We start from the raw sequence: 19207 nt of genomic DNA on the forward strand, positions 1-19207 counted from the left end.
AGTTGTGTTTCACCTAATGTGAAATACCTAGGAAGGAAGAGGACTGCGTTACATGTGGCAGGAGAAAAATGAGAATAAATAGAGAAGTAAGGTGGCTATTGCCCCCATCTACACAGAACCCTGCTTACAATATCGTTGTGAAGTCACTGTTAGGTTTCATCGAATATAATGGACTTGTTGAGTATTAGCCATTATTAAGAAGTTATCGACTCTGCTCACGTCTCCTTTTGAGAAGGTGAGCCTCGCTCAGATAAAGGTCAAGTCCATATGCTTAAATTGTATGTAACTTTTGGTGATTCCAACAGATGCCTCAGTAAAACACTTACTTTTCCCATCACTAGCTTGCTAGCTTCTCCTTACAACGCAGTGACACTTTTCACTATAAATCAACAAATGGAGAAAGGAAGCGAAGATGGTTGTGTTTTAAATAAACCTTGGAGTTTTGAGGTTAGGAATTCAACAAAATGCACTTGGGTGTTTCTTAAGGCCATGTTGTCCGAGCTATAGCTTGTGCTTTGTGATTTGATTCACCTTTGCTGTTTTCTCAAATCATTGATTGCAAGTTACGTCTTCCGTTTGCATTTTATAGGATATGATACAACTTGTAAAAACTGGGTCATGTAACTAGTGGAATCGTTACCATAGATACCGCTGCTCTGAAAAGTCTCTCTCTTCCTTTCCAGTGAACTTGGCGAAATCCCCACACTAAAAACACTACAAGTCTTTGGAATCGTGCCAGATACTACCCTTCAACTGTTAAAGGAAGCCCTTCCTCATCTACAGATTAATTGTTCCCATTTCACCACCATTGCCAGGCCAACCATTGGCAACAAAAAGAATCAGGAGATATGGGGCATCAAATGCCGACTGACACTGCAAAAGCCCAGTTGTCTATGAAGTATCTATTGCAGGATGGTGTCTCCTCCTTTCTTTGAACAGGGAAAATAGGCAGGAAGCCCAATTGCTGGAGAGCTCAGCTATTTTTATTCTTGGTTTTCCCTTGCCTTCTTTCTACAAGTATATTAGAGAACCATTTGAGAGAGAAAACTTTGAAGTCTTGCTTTTTTTAAAGGACTAAGAAAGCTTTTATCACTGCTATACCCTTAAAAGCCTAAGTTGATGGCCTTTTGTAATTTTAGGAGAGTAAGCCTGTAATTTCAGGATATCTTGAAGAGCAAGATTTGAGCCACCTCTTCCAAGTGCCCTTCTTATTAAATCTATTAAGAATCAAGCTTCAAAATCACCAGCAAATCATTTTCATAGCCTATATGGCAGCTGAGCTTTCTTCTATTTAATTTGTCAGTACTGCTTTCTAAGACATAGATTTGCAAGAATAATAAGCTATTTGTATTATAAGCTGAACAGAGTGAGACTCATAGAGTAGATTGAGGCAGTCTCTCCTGAGGATTGAAAGAAAAATGCTTTGAAAGAAATTTCAGCTTTGCCTTTAGATTTGAAAATAGGTTGATGGAAACAAATAGCCCTGGGCAATTCACCTTAAAACCTAAGTTTAAAAAAAGCAAACAACCAGCCAACCAGAGGTAGAGAGTTGGTAGAGAATTTGAAGGCTCAGGAGGCAACTTTCTATGACAGGTTAACCTGAACGATCCTCTAACGCACGTGAATGAAGTCTCCTTTATGTACTGTGTTCCCAGGATTCTCAATCAGCTGAGGAAATTTAATTGTGGACTTCTGTCTTTATGATCAAATTATGTTAATGTGTGTTCTTTAGCTTTTAAAATGACTTGCTTTGTTTTAGAAAGGTGGTAGTGACCGGTCAGTCTCTAATTCTTGAAATGTTGGATGGAAGGCTGAACTGAGGTTGCCTGCCATGTTCCTTTTTCGCTGAGGTTCTTGAAGTTATTTTTATATTACTCTGGAATCAAGTATTTTAAATTGTCCTTTTTTTTTCTTCTTAATGGTCTCCCACAATGATGGTTTGAAACTACCCATTTTATAAGGTTGCTGGACGTTGAGTTCCCTAAGAGGAACTGCATGTTCCTTTCTGTCAGAAACACACACTAGAAGTAGGTGTATGTCCCACACAGTTTCAGAGCAAGTAAGCACAACTTGCACCTACATAAAAGTGAAGACTCAGGTGTTGAACCTTTTGCTAACATCAGCGATTTTTTTAATGATACATAGAAGCAACAGGATTAAATTCTACTTAAAAAAAAAACAAAACACTAATTTCTTTTTTAAATTGAGGACCTCTCGTATGTTCAAAATGGAACAAAAGCCAGAACTCATCCTTTCGATTAACATTGCTTAAGTCAGATTTTTCAAGTGTTAGAAACAGTGGTATGAAGTGCCCTGATCTGTTCAGGCCTAAGGAAGGAAATTTTCAAGTAGTGTGCTACAGGGAATGATTAGGTTTCAATTTCGTAGTAGTTAAAAAGTGCTAAATACTACTTGAAATTATTGTTTACAGATTAGTGACAAGGGCTGGAGACAGGCTCCGGTTGGACTCTGACTTCCGGATGCCCTCAGACATACAGTACTTCCAAACTCAAGTCCAGCCATAAGCTATTTTGCTAACGTGTCAGAGTAATCTGTATTTTTGTATGTGATTTCTACTTTTATAGACTTGTTTTAAAAATAAAACACATTTTTATAAGAACGAGTACTTCAGCTAAGTTGTATTCCTTTCCTTCTCTTTTTTTCCTTGGGTACTGTGGTTAAAATTAGCATTTGGTGGGGTGTGTGATTTGTCTCAGCCCTCTGAAAAAGGCCCTTCAAAACAAGCCCTGACCTGGTCCTTTTTGCCCCATCTACTTCGTGTGCTTGTTGTCAAATTAAAATGTCTGTAATACTGTGACCAGGGGCTAAATACAGGCTTGTTGTGGTTAAAGTGCTTCTCAAAGAAATGACATTTATAAAACATTTAAGTGATAAATGATTGTTAAGTACCATCAATAAAAGTTAGCTAGTAGCACTTTTTAAATACAAACTTGATCAGCTTATAATTGTGTATTTTAATCTCATTAAGAAACTATTTGGATGGCTTCCTAATACCCTGCATCCAGAGCTCTTCCAGGAACTCAATTCCTTTAGATCTCATCCATTCAAATGGTAGAACAGTGACCCAGTTCTTTGCTTTTTTTATATTATCACTGCTATGTTTCCTTTTTTGTTTTTAATTATGAAAAATGTCAAATGCAAAAGCTAGAGAAGAGGATGAACCTCATTACCCACTTTCAACAGTCATTAACTCATGGCCAACCTCATTCTCATCCATCGTCTCATCCATCTTCCACCCTCCTGCCCCTCCATCACACATTATTTTGAAGTAAAACCCAGAATTACGACTTCATAAATAGTTCAGTATATACCTTTAAGAGATACTTTCCTAAATTAATTCTGAAACATTAAATATCAAGATGGTGTTGGAAATTCCACAGCTGTCAAAAGTGTTTTATTGCATGGATTTGTTTTGATCAGGCTCCAAACATTGTTCATACGTTGCATTTGCTTGATACGGACATTTTCTTAAGTTTCTAAATCTTTGGGTTCCCCTTCTTTACTATCCTTACAACTTATTTATTGAAGAAACTACGTTGTTTGTCCAGTGTTCCACATTCTGGGTTTTGCTGATGTGATCGATCCCTGGAGTATTGTTTAACATGTTAATCTGTCCCTTATTTCCATAAACTGGTAGTTGGTTCCAGCAGCAGAAAGCTCCTAACCAAGAGTGATTTTGCCACCCAAGAGACCCTTGGGAACATCTGAAAACAGTTTTGGTTGTCACAGGTGGAGAGGTGCCACTGGCATCTAGCAGGTAGACTAAGGATGCTGCTGACCATCCAGGACAGCTCCCCACAACAAAGAATTATCTGGTCCCAAACCTCAATAGTGCCAGTGATGAGGAACCCTGATCTAGAGGCTTATCCTATCAAGTTTTGCTTTGTTTGGTTTCACAGGGTGATACTTGATAGTATTATGTCCTTCCTTCAAGAAGTGCATAACATCTGGCTGTCATTCTTTTTATGATGTTAACATCTACCTCTGGTCCTTGGGTCCTCCCTCTCCGATACCCTAGCCACAAGTTCCCAAGATATGAAGCCAAATGCAGAATTTTTATTTCTGTACAAAGTGATGCATTCCTTCTATCCTGTAACTCAATCACAATCCAGCATTTACTAATGATCTGCAGTGTGGATAATGTGTTTGAACAACGGCAGGGGAAGGTGCTGACCATAAGGAATGGCACTAAGTAGTGTCCAGGAAAACTAGAAGAACACCATTCCACAGGATACCCTAGCCTTGGAACAAACAAGAAGGCAACCTCCTTCGTTATCACTCCTCTCCCCATCCCCACCTAGCCAGGTATCCCGGGAAGTCAAAAAGCTCTCATCACCAAGGGACCAACGCCTCACAAAACAGGTTGAAGTGCTAAAGCCCATACTAATCTCCCTTTATGGATTTGTTTTGCTTTAATATTTATTTTTACTTTTTAGTGAATCTAAATGTCAAAATGCTGATTTTTTGGTATTTCTTAAAGCAGGTGTCTAACTTGCACATTTGAGCATTAAAATCAGTGTATTTTAAGGTCTTCAGATGGCAGGGGCTGTGACTGATGAAAGACAATAAAGCAGACTTTTTCCATAGCTATACATTTTTAAATTAATAGGCACACTGGAATGTGTCATATCCCAACCATTACCATGCATTTATATTGGCTTTTAAACAAAAACTAGCACGTAGTCATTTATATTGGCTTTTAAAATTCCTTTTCTCTCAAAACTATTAATTTACTACTCGGGATAACTGCAGGTTCATTTGCAGTGGTATTGCTCCATGAGCCGGAAAGCAGAAAGGTAGGACTTTGACAATAATACATTCATCCAAAACTACAGGCAAAGTGGATAATCCACAGCAACCCATTTAAACGACCAGTGAAAATATTTGAAAGAATGGTTTTGTGAAGAATCATTCCATCAACAAATGATGTTTTGAAGGAAAGATCTGAGGCAGGAGAAGATAGCTGTGTAATAAAACTTAATTACCAAAGGTATTTTAAATAGATCATTTTCTTGTGAAAGCCAAGAAGAACCTGACAAATTGTTCAAGCTCTCTTCAACCATTTAAAGAAAATAAGTGTAGGGGAAAAAAAACAAAGTTGCAGTTGGGGGAAATGTATTTAAAAGAACAGTTTGTAAAAAAAACCTGTTTCTCAAATACTGTCCTACTAACTTCAACTATCCAAACATCAGAAACTGCCCCCTCCACCCCCTGACAGACTCCCTAAGAATGTTTCAGCATAGTAAAACCATCATTTATTATCATAATAGGCAATTTCTTCTCTAGCTATGCCAGTTTTGAAGAATTCATTGTGAGAAGTTACAAATCAGAATTCAACCCCTACTCCCAGTGAACTCACAATCTACTGATATAAAAAGCTATGTATCTCTTCAACAGTCTTTTCAGGATCTCAAAATCTGAATTTTTGCTTTTAATTATTGATGTTTGATTTTTGAAAAGAGAAGACAAAATTAGTTATAATCCATGCCTTTGCTATCCTATAAAACATTCAAATTAACACATTCTTTTCTGTTTTTTTTTCTTTTGACTTCATGTTTAGTCAGTAATTTTCTTAAAAATCCATCATAAAATGAAGCTCATGACACTTTAAAAAAATACTCTTCATGCTTTCCTTCATGTAGAAAACTTAATAAGCCTTCTTATTGACTTACACTCTAATCCTTTCATGGTTATTTTTAATGTTAAAGAATAAATTGCACTTGAAGTAATTCCTCTTTGTAGTTCAGCAGTTCATCAGCATGTTTACTCTTACCCTCCCCCTTATATTTTAAAGTTATATATATAATATTTTCACTATATCATTTACATATCACGTTATGCCTGGGATCTTTTTTGCACAACCGTCTTGGTAGATACTATCCTTAAGTATAAAGATGCACATACTATACTGGCACAATGAACTAGTGATTTAAATTCTAAATTTACATCATTATTTTCACAGCAGAGCAATAGATAATCCTTAAATTTATATTGGACAACTTTTTCAACTCAAGTATTTTTCAATAAAATTTGTGTTAATGGTTCTTTGTATTTTATTCTTTTTTTTATATTTAAAAAATGAAATCAATGGAAATTCTTTATACTCAAAGGCTATATATATTTAGCAAAACATGTAACATGATCTGATTTACTGAGGCCATTAATATAAATACATATGGAGCATCAAAAATATTAACTCAAAATTATCTGAGGAGTCTATCTACATTTACCAGGTAAGCACTGTGTCAAATATTAGCAGTGAATGAAGTCAGCAGGGCACAGAATACATAGCAGTGGGGAAAAAGGCCTGCTTGAAACAACTTGGGGGAATCTGGTTTTCAAATGACCCATAATATGAGCTAAAGAAATAAATGAAGTAAAAAAGAAAAGATAAGAGTAGTTTCATTTTATTCACACACAATTGCCATTAAAAGATTAACTCATTCATGAAAAACATTTTTGCTATTCTAACATCCTTTGCCTCTCATCATCTCTTACAAATAAAACCCTACCACCGAGCAGAAATGTTAGAAGTTATATCACAAATGGAGCACATTAAGTATTTTTAAAACCTTTAAAATATGGCTTATGAACAATTTTACACAGCAGGTTACCTATTAATATGTTACATATTAATAGATCTATGGTACCATTTTGGATAATCGAATTTTCTTGATATTAAAGATGGAGCTGGAATTTTTGTCAAAAAGGTATTTTAAACCTGTTAGGGAGGTTTTATAGTGTGGAATTTTACTTCTTTATCAAGTGGCATCTTAAGTATATCATTTTTAAATCAAACCAGAAACTAGATCCATCTCTGGGAAAACACTAATTTTTACTGTATGCATCCTGTAAACTCCTTGCTATGAGTGTCTATGCAGATACTCTAAACTAAGAAAAGGAAAACAGATTCTTGTTCTGGATATACATCAAAACCTAAATTACCCTTGTATAGTAACATTTATATAAAAATGTTGAATTTGACAAAAACATGATAAATGTTGCCAGAACTAAGAGCACTCAATTTGATGATACCTTCTAGCTTTCAAAGAATTTACGTCTGAGCTCACTAGACTCAAGTTCTATCAGGACAGAGTCTGTTTACTTTACCAGCGCATATCCAGCACCTGTCACGGTACATGGCACAGAGTGGGTGTTCAATAAATATGTCAATGACTCAAGAAAAATTCTAGCAGCAAGTAAAAACAAAACCAATGTAACTTTGAATAATTGGAATGAGAATACCAACTGTCTCATGATACAGCAAGAGGTGCTTTCTGTGATAATTCTAGGGTTACTTATAAGTAGATCAGGAATTAGGTAAAGAAACTGTCATAATAGAGAAAAAAGAAAAGCCGTAACATTTTATCTTCCAAAGCTAAAATGTAAAACTTGGAATATGAGCTAGGTGAAAGCTACCATGATATTAAGTAAGGCAATTCCAAAACTAGTATGTTTTGCATATTTATTAAGTAATCCATTTTCTCACAATACTCCTAACACTAGATAAAAATCTTTTTCAAAGGTTTTACCAAACTCCTAATAGAACATGTCTAATCAGTTCAGCCTTTGAATCTCTGAATCCATGTTAGAGAGTTTTAAATATGGAAGAGCTTTATTAGACTCAAATCATTTTTAAAAAATTACCTAAGACCTAATATAGTTGTTGGATAATTAAAACATCCTTAACAGTGTCATGATTTTGTCCAGATATATTTCACCCAGCATTGTCAAAATTAACCTGACAGTCAATTAAATGAAAACAGCTATAAATAATTTCAAAAATGATTGCTTTAACTTTTAAAATCAATAGTCATAACAATAGCATTGTGTCCTGAAATTAGAAAACCCCTAGCATATATAAAAACACATTTACCTACTTCAGTTAGGTCAGTGTCAGGATTTATCAAAATTCTCCATCAACAAAGTTTTTTAAAATCTTGATTTTTAGATACTATAAAAAATACTAATTAAATATGTGTTTGGTCTGACCAATTCCACAAAGTTAGGGGGGAAAGTAAGGGGAAAAAAAACTTGTACAGTTAAATTTCAAATCCTGAACATTAATCCTTTATTGGAACCTACCTCTCTAAATTTAAAAAGATACCAGCACTCTTGGAAACCAAATATGAGCAATATAGAAATTTCACTGGTATGAATTCTAATCAGTTTAGTCCATCCATTTTCTTACACAGTGAACATCTTTTCCATCAGAATCCAACAGAAGAATAATGCAAATCTCACTTTCTTGGTCACCTTTGAGCCCAAGGCCAACCAGTCTCGACAATAACCAAAAAATGTAGCTTTATGACCGGCAGTCTGTTTTTGCAGTAAAACTTTTTCCGGTAGTTATCTGTCATCTGAGGACACCCTTCACTGTTCTAGAAGCACAGTTCGAAGCTCATCTTCTTTATTGATCAACATTGAAGCAATTGCTCCATCATTAAACTCAAAAGAAGTTCCTCCATCCACAACCATGCAGGCATCCCAACAACGAGAACGAACACAAACCCTGAGCAGAAAGAAACATCTTTCAACATTAAGTATCAACAGTTTTCTTACCCCTAAATTATAGTTTCTTTAAAACACTTAATTTTTATCTAAACTAGCAGACAGATCATTTGGCCTTGATTTTAAAAAATCAAAGTTGCTCTTTGGTATGAGACAATTAGTGACTATGTGATTACATGGGATACGTTATCAAAACAACTTCAAAATTTAAATGTTCAGGATAGCTCCATTCACCCAAACATTTATCAGGGAACAAGTTCAGATCTGATGGAACTCATATGCTTTTTTTTGAATGTTATTACCATTACAATTATTTTAGGTATTGAGCAAGAATGTAACCTATCTTTTTGTGAAAATTTTACTTACATGTAACATACAGAAAAGGTACAAATTATGAGGGTACAACCCGATAATCAAACATACACACATAATCACCACCCAAATTAGGAATCAAATGTTACCTAGTTCCCCAGAAGCTCTCTTAATGCTCTTACTCCAATCCCCAGTCACTACCCCACCCCGCTTTCCCAAGCATATCCACTATCCTAACTTCAATCACCACAGCAGTAATAGCTTTGTGTATTCTTCAACTTCATATAAATAGAAGAATACAATAGGTATGCCTGTGTCTAGCTTCTTTTGCTTAAGATATTTATGAAATCACCCATGTTATTACATGTAGCAGTACTGTGTTGACTTTCATTACTGTATGAAAATACTTGCACTGTTTGAGAACACCAGAATTTAAGTCATCTCTTCTACTATTCATGGGCATTTGGGTTTCTGCCTATTAGGAATGTTGCTCCTGTGAATATGCTTGAGCATGTCTCTTGGTGCACACCTTTCTGTCAGTGTATCCATTCCTGTTGGATGTATATCTTGGAGTTACTGGGTCAATATGCCACATTCAGCTTTGGTAGGTAACTGCCAAACAATTTTCCAAACTATTCCTAACAGTAGTCTATAAAGTTCTAGTTGCTCCAGTTATCATCAACTGGTATTTTAGCTATTCTGGGGGGGTGTGTCTGATACCATATTATGTAGTTTTAATGTGCATTTCCCAGATGAATAGTAAGATCAAGATTATTTTTGGGGTGTTTTCCTAAACTGTAGCCTTCCTTTATTCCTTACATGAGGGTCTTTTTTTTTTTTAATTTTGTATTTTTGTTTGTTTTGGGGGGTGGAGGTAATTAGGTTTGTTTGTTTGTTTACTTAATGTGAGGTACTGAAGCCCATGCCCTCCTGCAATGTAAGCACCGAGCTATAGCCTCCCCTCAAGGATGTTTTTTCCATATACTTATCAGCCATTTTGATACCCTCTTCTGTAAAATGCCTGTCCAAGACTTTTGGCCATTTTTCTACTAGGTTGCCTGTCTTTTTCTTATTGAAAAATTTCTTGGACGAATTTTTATAATATATTCTGGATATGAATCATTGCTGGATACAAGTACTACAAGTATCTCACTCTGGCTTGCCTTTTTATTTTCTTAATGGTGTCTTGCTTTAACAAAAGTACTTCATTCTAATGTAGTTCAATCTATCAGTCTTGCTGCTAAGAAATATTTTCCAACTGCCACGGTCATAAAGCTATTCTCCCATTTATATGAGCAAACATTTAAATGAATCTTTATAGGCAGTCTCACCCAAACTGAGTATAGATTTGTTGATTAATCAAAATTAACTCTCAAATGCTAAAGCGATTTTTAAGTATGTTGAGTTTCCTTTTTAGTGTCTCTCTTGGAAAAAATCAATTATGTATTTTCAAAACACACAGATGGACACTATAAGCAGCAATTTGTAATTAAACTGCTCTTTGCTTGCCATGAGATAGATGACATTTTTTCATAATTACAGGTTTTCCTGTTAGTTTGGATAATTGGGCAACTTTTACAAAATAAGAAATTATAAACATTTTTGTATATCCTCTTCTCAAAAAAAAAAAATCTGAGAAATTCAATAGATGTGGGAAGGGGGGCTCATGTTAGGGAAAAGCTGAAAGAAATGACTTCCACTCTAAAGGGTTATTGCTATACAAGTTAGGTTTATATGCTTCTGTTCCACAGCATATTAAAAAAAGTTGCTTTCCAGTTTTCCTTTACAATGATAATTTGATTTTGTTGTGTCTTAATATATTTTTAAAAAATAAAAAAGCCCATATCACCCAATTAAATAACTAGATCCTTTCTATTCATTTAAATTTTAGTTTCTCTAAAATGGCACAATAAGTTTTAAAGAAAATATCACTTTAGCCAGGTTAGCATGATACCTCATTAGCTCCACAGGTCCTACTTTTCCTTTTCCTTTGAATGAGTGAATTTAATGAAATTACTTTAAAACCAAGTATGCTTTATAATTACAAGAGATGAAAACAATCACAAGTCGGTTTTTGGAAGCTTACTTTGAGGTAAAACAGCGCTGACGACTGCTTGAGAAAACTCTGTTTGCTATTGGTTCTCGAATACTGAAAAGTATTTTTGGTTCTTCTGGACTGTAAAGCAGTGATTCATTATATTCATTTGTTACTATAAAAGAGAAAAGCAGAATATTAGCACCTTCAGTGAAAGACTTCTGAGTGTTTTACACTTCTGAGAAGGGTAAACGAAAGTGGATGCTATCACCAACTTAAACGCAGTTCTATTCCAAAGGTCTGTTTGGCAGGAAGTTTCTTGGAACTCACAATACATTCCATTTAAAAAACTAAAAAACAAAAAAAAAAAACCCTTATAAGTAAGGAGTAGGTTTCAAGATTAGCCCACAGAAGCCTACATCAACCACAATATAGAAGAAATAGCTACATTGTGGTGGTGGGGGGGGGGGACTACAAAGGTAGTAATCAAATGAAAATAAAGAAACTAGTTTGAGGCACTCAAAAATGGAACTTGAGTTACCATATTCCCTTGCTAATAAGTTCCTTTCCAAAATATCATGCCAAAGGGTTCCTAAATATAATTATAAATTAATAGTCTTGGTATAAAATGCAGTCTCAAACAATGACAGGCAGTATGCTTTCTCTAACGAAACTGCCATTACTCAAGATATTTTTAGAAATCTTAGAAAGGGACCTGCTTTCTCTCTAACCAAGAGGCACACAAGAGTTGGCATGCAGAGTACAAATTGGTTAAAGACAACTTGTACAAAGAAATTGGGCTTGAAAGAGTGTTTAATTGACCACCACATTAAAAGTCATTACTAGATTGTCACATAATCTACGTTATATACCCAAATTTCATTTGAATTATTTGGCTCTTAAATAAAAATATCTAACTCATTCTCAAAAATGAAAATTTGCCTCTCTGGGAACACACACACACACACACACACACACACACACACACACACACTCACACACACAATATGCTAGCTCTGAAGGAAGTAGCTCTAGAAGTGTCTGTAACAGCGACTGCCCCATTGGCATTCACAACTGCTTCTGAAGACAGTCAAATCTTCACAAGACTAACATTCCTGCAAGTAAAGTGGTATGTTTACTAAGGGAAAAATCAATCACTGTATTTTATATATAGTGATTTTAAATTAGTTTATATACCTGATATAAATTTCACTTGTTTATATACATTATGCTTTAAGTTAAATCATATAATGAAGAGTCAATTATTATAAATGCCTAATTTTCCTTTCTTTGATACAGATTTAACACTAATCTTAGCTTATAAGAAGTGACTGAAATAATCTTTTAGGTCTTAAATTGAAAGAAGAAGAAAATAGTCTGTTTTAGAGGGCTGAAAGGGACCTCAGAGATTTAGTTCTGTTTACAATTTTAAAGGCAAACCATCTTGCCAACAAAGAAAGTCTTATATGGGAATTCAAAATATATAAATAGATTAACTGACATTGGTAAAATACTTTATCATGTACTGCTAAATCACTCTAAAGGCAACCAATAAGAACATGCCTTTTCTGATAACTCTCTCAAATGCAAATATTTATGGATGACAGTTGCAGTCTTAAATGTGCCAATATCTACCTTATGTCTTTATTTTGTTTTGATTGTGTATGTTGAAAAATTCTTATAAAGGTAGGTATAGGCAACCATTAACAAGTTTGGATTTTATGTTGATTTTTTAAAATCTTAGGATATTCTTCAATAAAAATAATTTACCTTAAAATCTTAGGATATTCTTCAATTAAACAGAGACAACAAGATTTAGCTTTGAGGTCCATACTTTCAAAAATGATCCTGGTAGATGAGTAGACTTTAGTGTGTTAAAATTTCAGATGCAAATCAAATGACTATGTTTTTCAGTTTAAGAATTTAAATATTTTTTAAAATAAAATTTAAAAAATAAATTTCAAGAATTCCTATACACCAGCAAGCTCCTTCCACTTTCTGATTCAACAGTTGAGGAAATGGAGGAATGGAGTCAGTCTTGCCCATCATTTCACAGTGAGAGGCCAGTTTGTTCTGGGATTGGAACCTAAGTCTTCAAACTCTCTAGTCAGTATCCTTTCCCCAGCAGTGCTAGTTCTCTTAAAGGAGCCCCAAAATAACTGGGCGGAGTAAGTAGAAGGTTAAAGCGAACACAGTAGTGAATATGAAGATCAGCATTCACAGCTCAGAGTTCCTTCCCATTCAGAGGATGTTAACAGCAATGGAGTTTAGGTGTACATTTCCTATTTGTCAGATGTGTATTTTTCTACATTTTCACATCCCTTAGGATATGTTTGCAGTCACAATGAAATATAACATAGAGGTTTTATTTCCATGGTTAACAAAAATCATATATAAGACTCCAGCTCTAAACTTTTTATTGTTTAAATATATTTAAAGGGATATTATATTAAGAGCATGTTTGAGTCCAAAAAGCACTGTTTGCTAATTAGACAAGTACATTCACAATACTATCCTCAAAATCTACACAAAATTTAACTTAAATTGTGAGTAATTATGATCATTTGTCACTGACCTTTCTCTACCAATTCTCTGTTCAATGGAAGATCTAAATTTCCTTGTCGTTTTGCTATTGAAAAAGGAAAGGGGGAAAACATCTTGATTAAATAAAATATTCTGTAACATATATTATAGCTAACATACAATAAAATATATATATGACATAGGATATTATAATTATAAAATATAATAGCTATCTTGGCACTCACCAATATTTAGAACATCTTCCACAGCCTGAGTTGCAACCCTGTTAATATTGAATGACCTAGAAACAAACACCACATACATTTTAAATTTTAATTCTAAAAACATACTAAAATGAAAAAGGAATAATCCACATCATGTACAAAGAATTCTTATAAATTATCAGAGGAAAAAGCAACCAAAAGACAATAACCATGCCACAAAGTTTTAAAAAGTGGGCAAAGTACGTGGGCAAACATCTCATGGGCCTACATGAAAAAACGTTCACTCTTACTCATAGTTGAAGAAATACAAATTAAAACAAGATTTTTCTCAGATTTTAAGAAGTGAAAACTGATAAGTAATGCATTGATAGCGTATGGGAAAAGAAGTATTCTCATACACTTATGGAATTATAGAAACCACAGTTGGAGGGCAATTCTGCAATACCAACATTTAAAATGAGCATAGTCTTCACTCTAGTAGTTTATCCTAAAATACACTTGCACATACCATATGCAAAGACAAGAAAGGATATTCACTGAAGCATTATTTATAACAGCAAAGCAACTAGGAAGCAAATAATAGCAAAACCATAGTAAGCTGGCTAAATAAATTATATTATAGCTACTCAGAGTATTATGTAGATATTAAAAAGACTAAAATACAACTATACATAATGATATAGAAAGATACCCATATGTTAAAAAACCAAAGGCACTATATGATATACATATATAAAACTTCCCTATTTTATTGATATTAAAACATTATACATATATTGAGTGGTTGTGTCTCAAGATAAGTACTAGAAATTAAAATGAGAGACTAGCTTTTCATTGTATACCCTTTTGTACTACTTAACATATTTTTAAAACGTGTATTTCTTTAAATTATAAAATAGTTCTTGAAATGAAAAATCTTTTACCAGTATGATGCCTTGCTTAACCACAAGAACAAATGTTAACATAAACATGAATAATGTTTAAAAGTAGCTCTGTGCTGGGGTCCAAAAAGATGGTTAAGGAAAGGTTTAAAAACAAAATCTTCTAGGAATTTAGAATTCTTCTGTCTCATAACTCTTCTCACATGGCCTTAGTAGATAATTCCAACACCAGGAACAACACTGCATAGTCGCATCACTCTAAACCTCATTCAGTGGCTTTTAACACTTTTGAGGAGGAGGAGTAAGAGATACTGTGTATACCCGTCTAATCCTATACCCTCCAAAAACATTTCGACGTTCTCTTAAGAAAAATGCAGACACACAAAATTTCACATTAAAAAATTGGGGTCATTCACAGATCATGTCTGTATACTGGAGACAGATCTAAAATCTGGCCCTTGCCCATCCTATTTTTCCACCTTTATCCACCCTCCAATTTCACATTCCAAACACCGCAAGCTCATTCAGCCTCCGTACTTTTGCTCATACTTAGTATGTGGTATAAGGAAAAATACTCTGAGTGTGCTGACTTTCTTACTGCTTAGTATGAGGTTCCCAATACCGATCTCATTAGCATTACTGTCACACAAGATGCAAGACACTTAGGGTACTACCTGGCTCCAGGCAAGAGCTCAACACTGAATGAAAATGTCAAATGCAAGGAATATGTATGAGTCATATTCTATTTTCTCTGAATATATGCACTACTGAAAGATACTGTTTTGGAATTCTATTTTAAACGAAAAGTCACAAAAACAAACTGTTTATTAGGGTTCCACTGAATTAAAATATATACAGGGCAAAAGATATTAGTGATAATATCTCCTTACTATAGTTAGTCAATATTAGAGCAATTCATAAGACTTGCTCTAATATTCCTAGAACTTATTAGGGATACCGCAAATCAGCAGAAACTAAGTCCTCTAAATTGGGGTTAAATTAAAACTAATTCCTGTGGCTGTAATCTGAATCTCAGCCAATTCACTCTAACGGTTTACATTCTACATCAAAGACAAACCATATGCCAGAGCAGATGTCAGCTAGCACACAACAATTTTTTCTGCTTAGATCTACAAACTTCACCATTCTAAGAGTTCCAATTTGAAATTAGACATAAATTCTATTAAAGACTAACAACTTGAAAGACAAAGAGAGTCTCATATTCTCACCAGCTAGTAAAACTCTTACTTAAGAACACCTCCTCACCCTTAATTATGTCTGCCAGGACAGAGTGTATGGAGGAGGACTGGGAACAGCCTCAGGACTGCCTGGAAACGTAAACGATCCCCCTCCGCAGTGCTTCCCCTGGTGTACACTGCAAGTGACAGTTCACACTGGGAAGGGCACGGAGGTGACAATGCAAAAATTCAGACACCTGCTATGCAACACAGCCCCTACATCCTATGTCTTGTGGAAGAATTTTTGGAAATGCAAAGATGAGACAGCTAATCCCCGAACTCATTTTCCCCACCTGGCACATAATTGGGCTGTATTTTCCATCCCTTCTTGCCATATAACACATAACAAAGTTCTAGCTAAAGGCATGAGAGTGGATATCATGGGCAACACTTCTAATCAAGTCTCATAAGCCTCCCACAAGGGACCCTCCATGCTTTTCCTCCTTCTGTGGCTCAGGAGTCTACAGTTTGTCCAGAATTTAAATCCTACCTTCACCATTAATTAGCCACTTGTCTTTGGGCAAGTCAGTTAACTTCTGAGACTTTTTATACTGTTAATGAAAGTAAAATCACCTAATTTCAGAGTATTTTTGAGACTTACTAGTGACAAAGAAAGTGCTCAAAAATGGTAGTGCGATAAATTGAAATCATTAATATACAGAACATACAGCTTTCCCTCAGCACCCTGGCCCCTAGGCTTCTCTTTCCTCTCTACTTTCTGAAGAGAAAAAGGATCAAAAGATAAATGGGAAATGCAATCATAATCAAAGAATTATCAGTAGTGAGAGGGAGGAGAGTAGAACATGTCAGAAGCAAGCAAGCTGCACAGGGCTGAGCAGAGAGGGAAAGGGACTGCGTAACCAAGGGGGCAGAGGCAGGACACAGAGAGACAGACACAGTGAGCTGGTTCTACACTACAGCACAGCAGACATGGGAGCCTCTAACAAGCAACAAAGAGAAGACTGAACTTCTAATCTAAGCCATATTTAAAGGCAACATCAACACAGGACTCAACTACACAGTGTGTGGCAGAGGAAATAAAACTCCATTTTAAACAATCCAAACTGAAGGTCTGATAAGCACTGCTTTAGCTGTGTTTGTGTACATGTTGTCATTCATTCAAAAGTATTTGAGTGAGTATGTATTAAGTACTGTGCTATGCACACAAAAAATGAAGCAGGAAAAAAATCACTAGTCACCATCCCTGTGCCTCAAGTTGCTCAAACTAACTGGGTATGAGCTTATCAGAAAGTACTAATGTGCTAAGTGCTGTAACAGTGCTATGAGGAAAGAGTGCTGGGGAAGGACAAAAAAAAAGGGAGTAATTAAGTAGGCTTATGAAAGGAACTAGGTCCTAGTAAAGATTTCCTATAGAAAATGACATTTGAAGACGGGATTTTTCAGCCAGTGGATGGAAAGTAGAGAACGTTCAGGTATTCAACGCAGGAAGAAGTTGCATTGAGCAAAAACAAAAATCCCAGAGAGAATATGGCTTGCGCTGAGAACTGTAAGTAGCTGGCCGTGTTGCTAGTGTGCGGATAGGTTAGAGGTCGGGCAGGAATAGGCCGGCAAGGAAGCTTAGGTCTCATTTGAAGGGCCTTATGTAACAACCTGAGTAATCTGAACATAGTCAGGAGTCAATGAAAGCTTTAAAGCACACAAGGGAAATAGTGAGACATATCTATATTTCGGAAATATTACTCTGTGGTAGACTGAATGACAGCCTGAAGAATAAAGGGTGAAGCACAAATACTCACTCAAAAGATGGGGTACTATACCAAAGAAATAGCAGAAACTGAAAAGGGGGGCTAGGACTTCAGAAGTACAACTGATAGGATTTAGAAACTGGTGTGTGTAGAGGGGAGAACAGGGAGACTCAAAGATAAGAGCAAGGTTTTAGAAAGTAATGTGTTTTCTCTAGAATACAAAGTCAAGGTTAACAGTGACACCATTAAGACAGAGAACACAGGAAGAAACACTGATGACAATAAATTCAGTTTTGAATGTGTTGAATCTGAATTGCTATTAACATCCTATGTAGTAGGTAATTTTAGAATATGAGTTTGTACTCAAGAGAGAAGACAGCTACAGATAAAAGTTTGGGAGGCACGTGCATGTGTGTACTGAGAAGCAGAAGAGACTTTCCATAGAAAGGTCACAGGATAAACAAGTTACAGGATGTCCCTGGTTATTGCCAGTTAGGCCTCGAATACACAAAACTCCAGCATATTTTTGGTATTGTACTTTGTTTTCATTTCTTTACTATTACATAAAATATTCATTTTTAAAAAACACATAGTCCCTAAACACATTTCTCATTTTCTTTTTTCCCGTTACAAACCCAGTGCAGAAAGCTAAATAATGACCAAATCCAGGCTGCAGCTATAATCTAAGAAGTCAAAGCTGGACTCCTGGACCCAACTGATGAGCCAACCAACATAACAACACCAGGCTACCTCTTGGGTATTAGAGGCCTTAGATACACTGATATGAGACATCAAGTAAATTACATTACTTAAAATATTTCACAAAAGTTGATAAGGAACATCCCAAGTTACTCACCAGGCCTTTGATCCCGTTCCAGTACACAAATTAAGCCCCGAACTCTTCTGTTTTTCCCATGGACCATCATCAACTGAAATCTCGTAGTAGGAAGCCCTATAAATTGAGAATATAAAACTGGATCTGCTGAACTTCTGTCTCATGGTAAATAAGACAAACATAGTCTTTTTCAGAGCTGATGAAATCTAAGTAGGCAGCTTAACTTAGACATACCTGACTTAACACGCACACACATCGTGATGGTGATTCCAATATTGATTAAGTAAAAGAAAACAAAAAAAAAACCAAAAAAACCTTTTTTAAGGTTAGCATGTCTGCCTCCCTCTCTGACCTATATGCTCCTTTCTATCAATACTTCAACATTTCAAACAGGAGCTTCTTGTAAATTTTTGCTGATACTGCTTTTATGGAAACATACAGAGCCTAACCTCAAAATTCAAAGAGAAAATATCATTTCTAGGTGAGTTTCATTCTTGGTAGCCAGCCCTTGATATACCTAAATCTGTATCTAATCCTTTAAGTCACCAATAGTTCCTGCTAAACTCTTGTTTCTTATGTTACATACTAATGTGCCTTTGAATTGATAGTAAGCTAGGAGAGATGATAAAGTTCTAAAGAAAATTCTCAACCAGTCCTGGATCAGTGGACAAAACTATTAGAGTATTTCATAAATACGGAATCAAATGAGTTTTCTGACACCAGCAAAAATGACACTATTCTTTAACTGAATGAATGCATAAACACTTTTGCAACTATTCAAAGAAATTTTGACACACGTAAAAGCCTATTTTGTGAGCTATATCTTAAAATAACTGTGTCACTAATCAACACTGGGTTACTTTTCTACAGCAAATTAAAAAATTAAAATAATCCCTTAACGAAATACATCTTTTCAAAACA

At 35.2% G+C, this 19207-nt stretch overlaps 2 protein-coding genes across 4 annotated transcripts in view; one reads left to right on the plus strand and one right to left on the minus strand.

Annotated features, from left to right (window-relative positions):
* The window catches only part of SKP2 (S-phase kinase associated protein 2), a 31455-nt gene extending 28824 nt beyond the window's left edge, over positions 1 to 2631 (plus strand). For both annotated transcript variants that reach the window (XM_032471009.1, XM_006185130.3), the window contains exon 10: positions 684 to 2631. In XM_032471009.1, coding sequence (XP_032326900.1) covers positions 684 to 897 — 214 coding nt within the window. In that variant the 3' untranslated portion in view covers positions 898 to 2631. The remainder of the gene's footprint in view (positions 1 to 683) is intronic.
* Positions 2632 to 6412: 3781 nt separating this feature from the next.
* Positions 6413 to 19207, minus strand: part of NADK2 (NAD kinase 2, mitochondrial) — a 42440-nt gene continuing 29645 nt past the window's right edge. For both annotated transcript variants that reach the window (XM_032471037.1, XM_032471041.1), the window contains 5 exons: positions 18308 to 18403; positions 13648 to 13703; positions 13455 to 13508; positions 10931 to 11054; positions 6413 to 8533 (listed from right to left, as the gene is read on the minus strand). In XM_032471037.1, the coding sequence (XP_032326928.1) occupies positions 8395 to 8533; positions 10931 to 11054; positions 13455 to 13508; positions 13648 to 13703; positions 18308 to 18403 (469 nt within the window). In that variant the 3' untranslated portion in view covers positions 6413 to 8394. The remainder of the gene's footprint in view (positions 8534 to 10930; positions 11055 to 13454; positions 13509 to 13647; positions 13704 to 18307; positions 18404 to 19207) is intronic.

The sequence above is a fragment of the Camelus ferus genome, chromosome 3, assembly GCF_009834535.1.
Source record: "Camelus ferus isolate YT-003-E chromosome 3, BCGSAC_Cfer_1.0, whole genome shotgun sequence".
NCBI classification, from domain to species: domain Eukaryota; kingdom Metazoa; phylum Chordata; class Mammalia; order Artiodactyla; family Camelidae; genus Camelus; species Camelus ferus.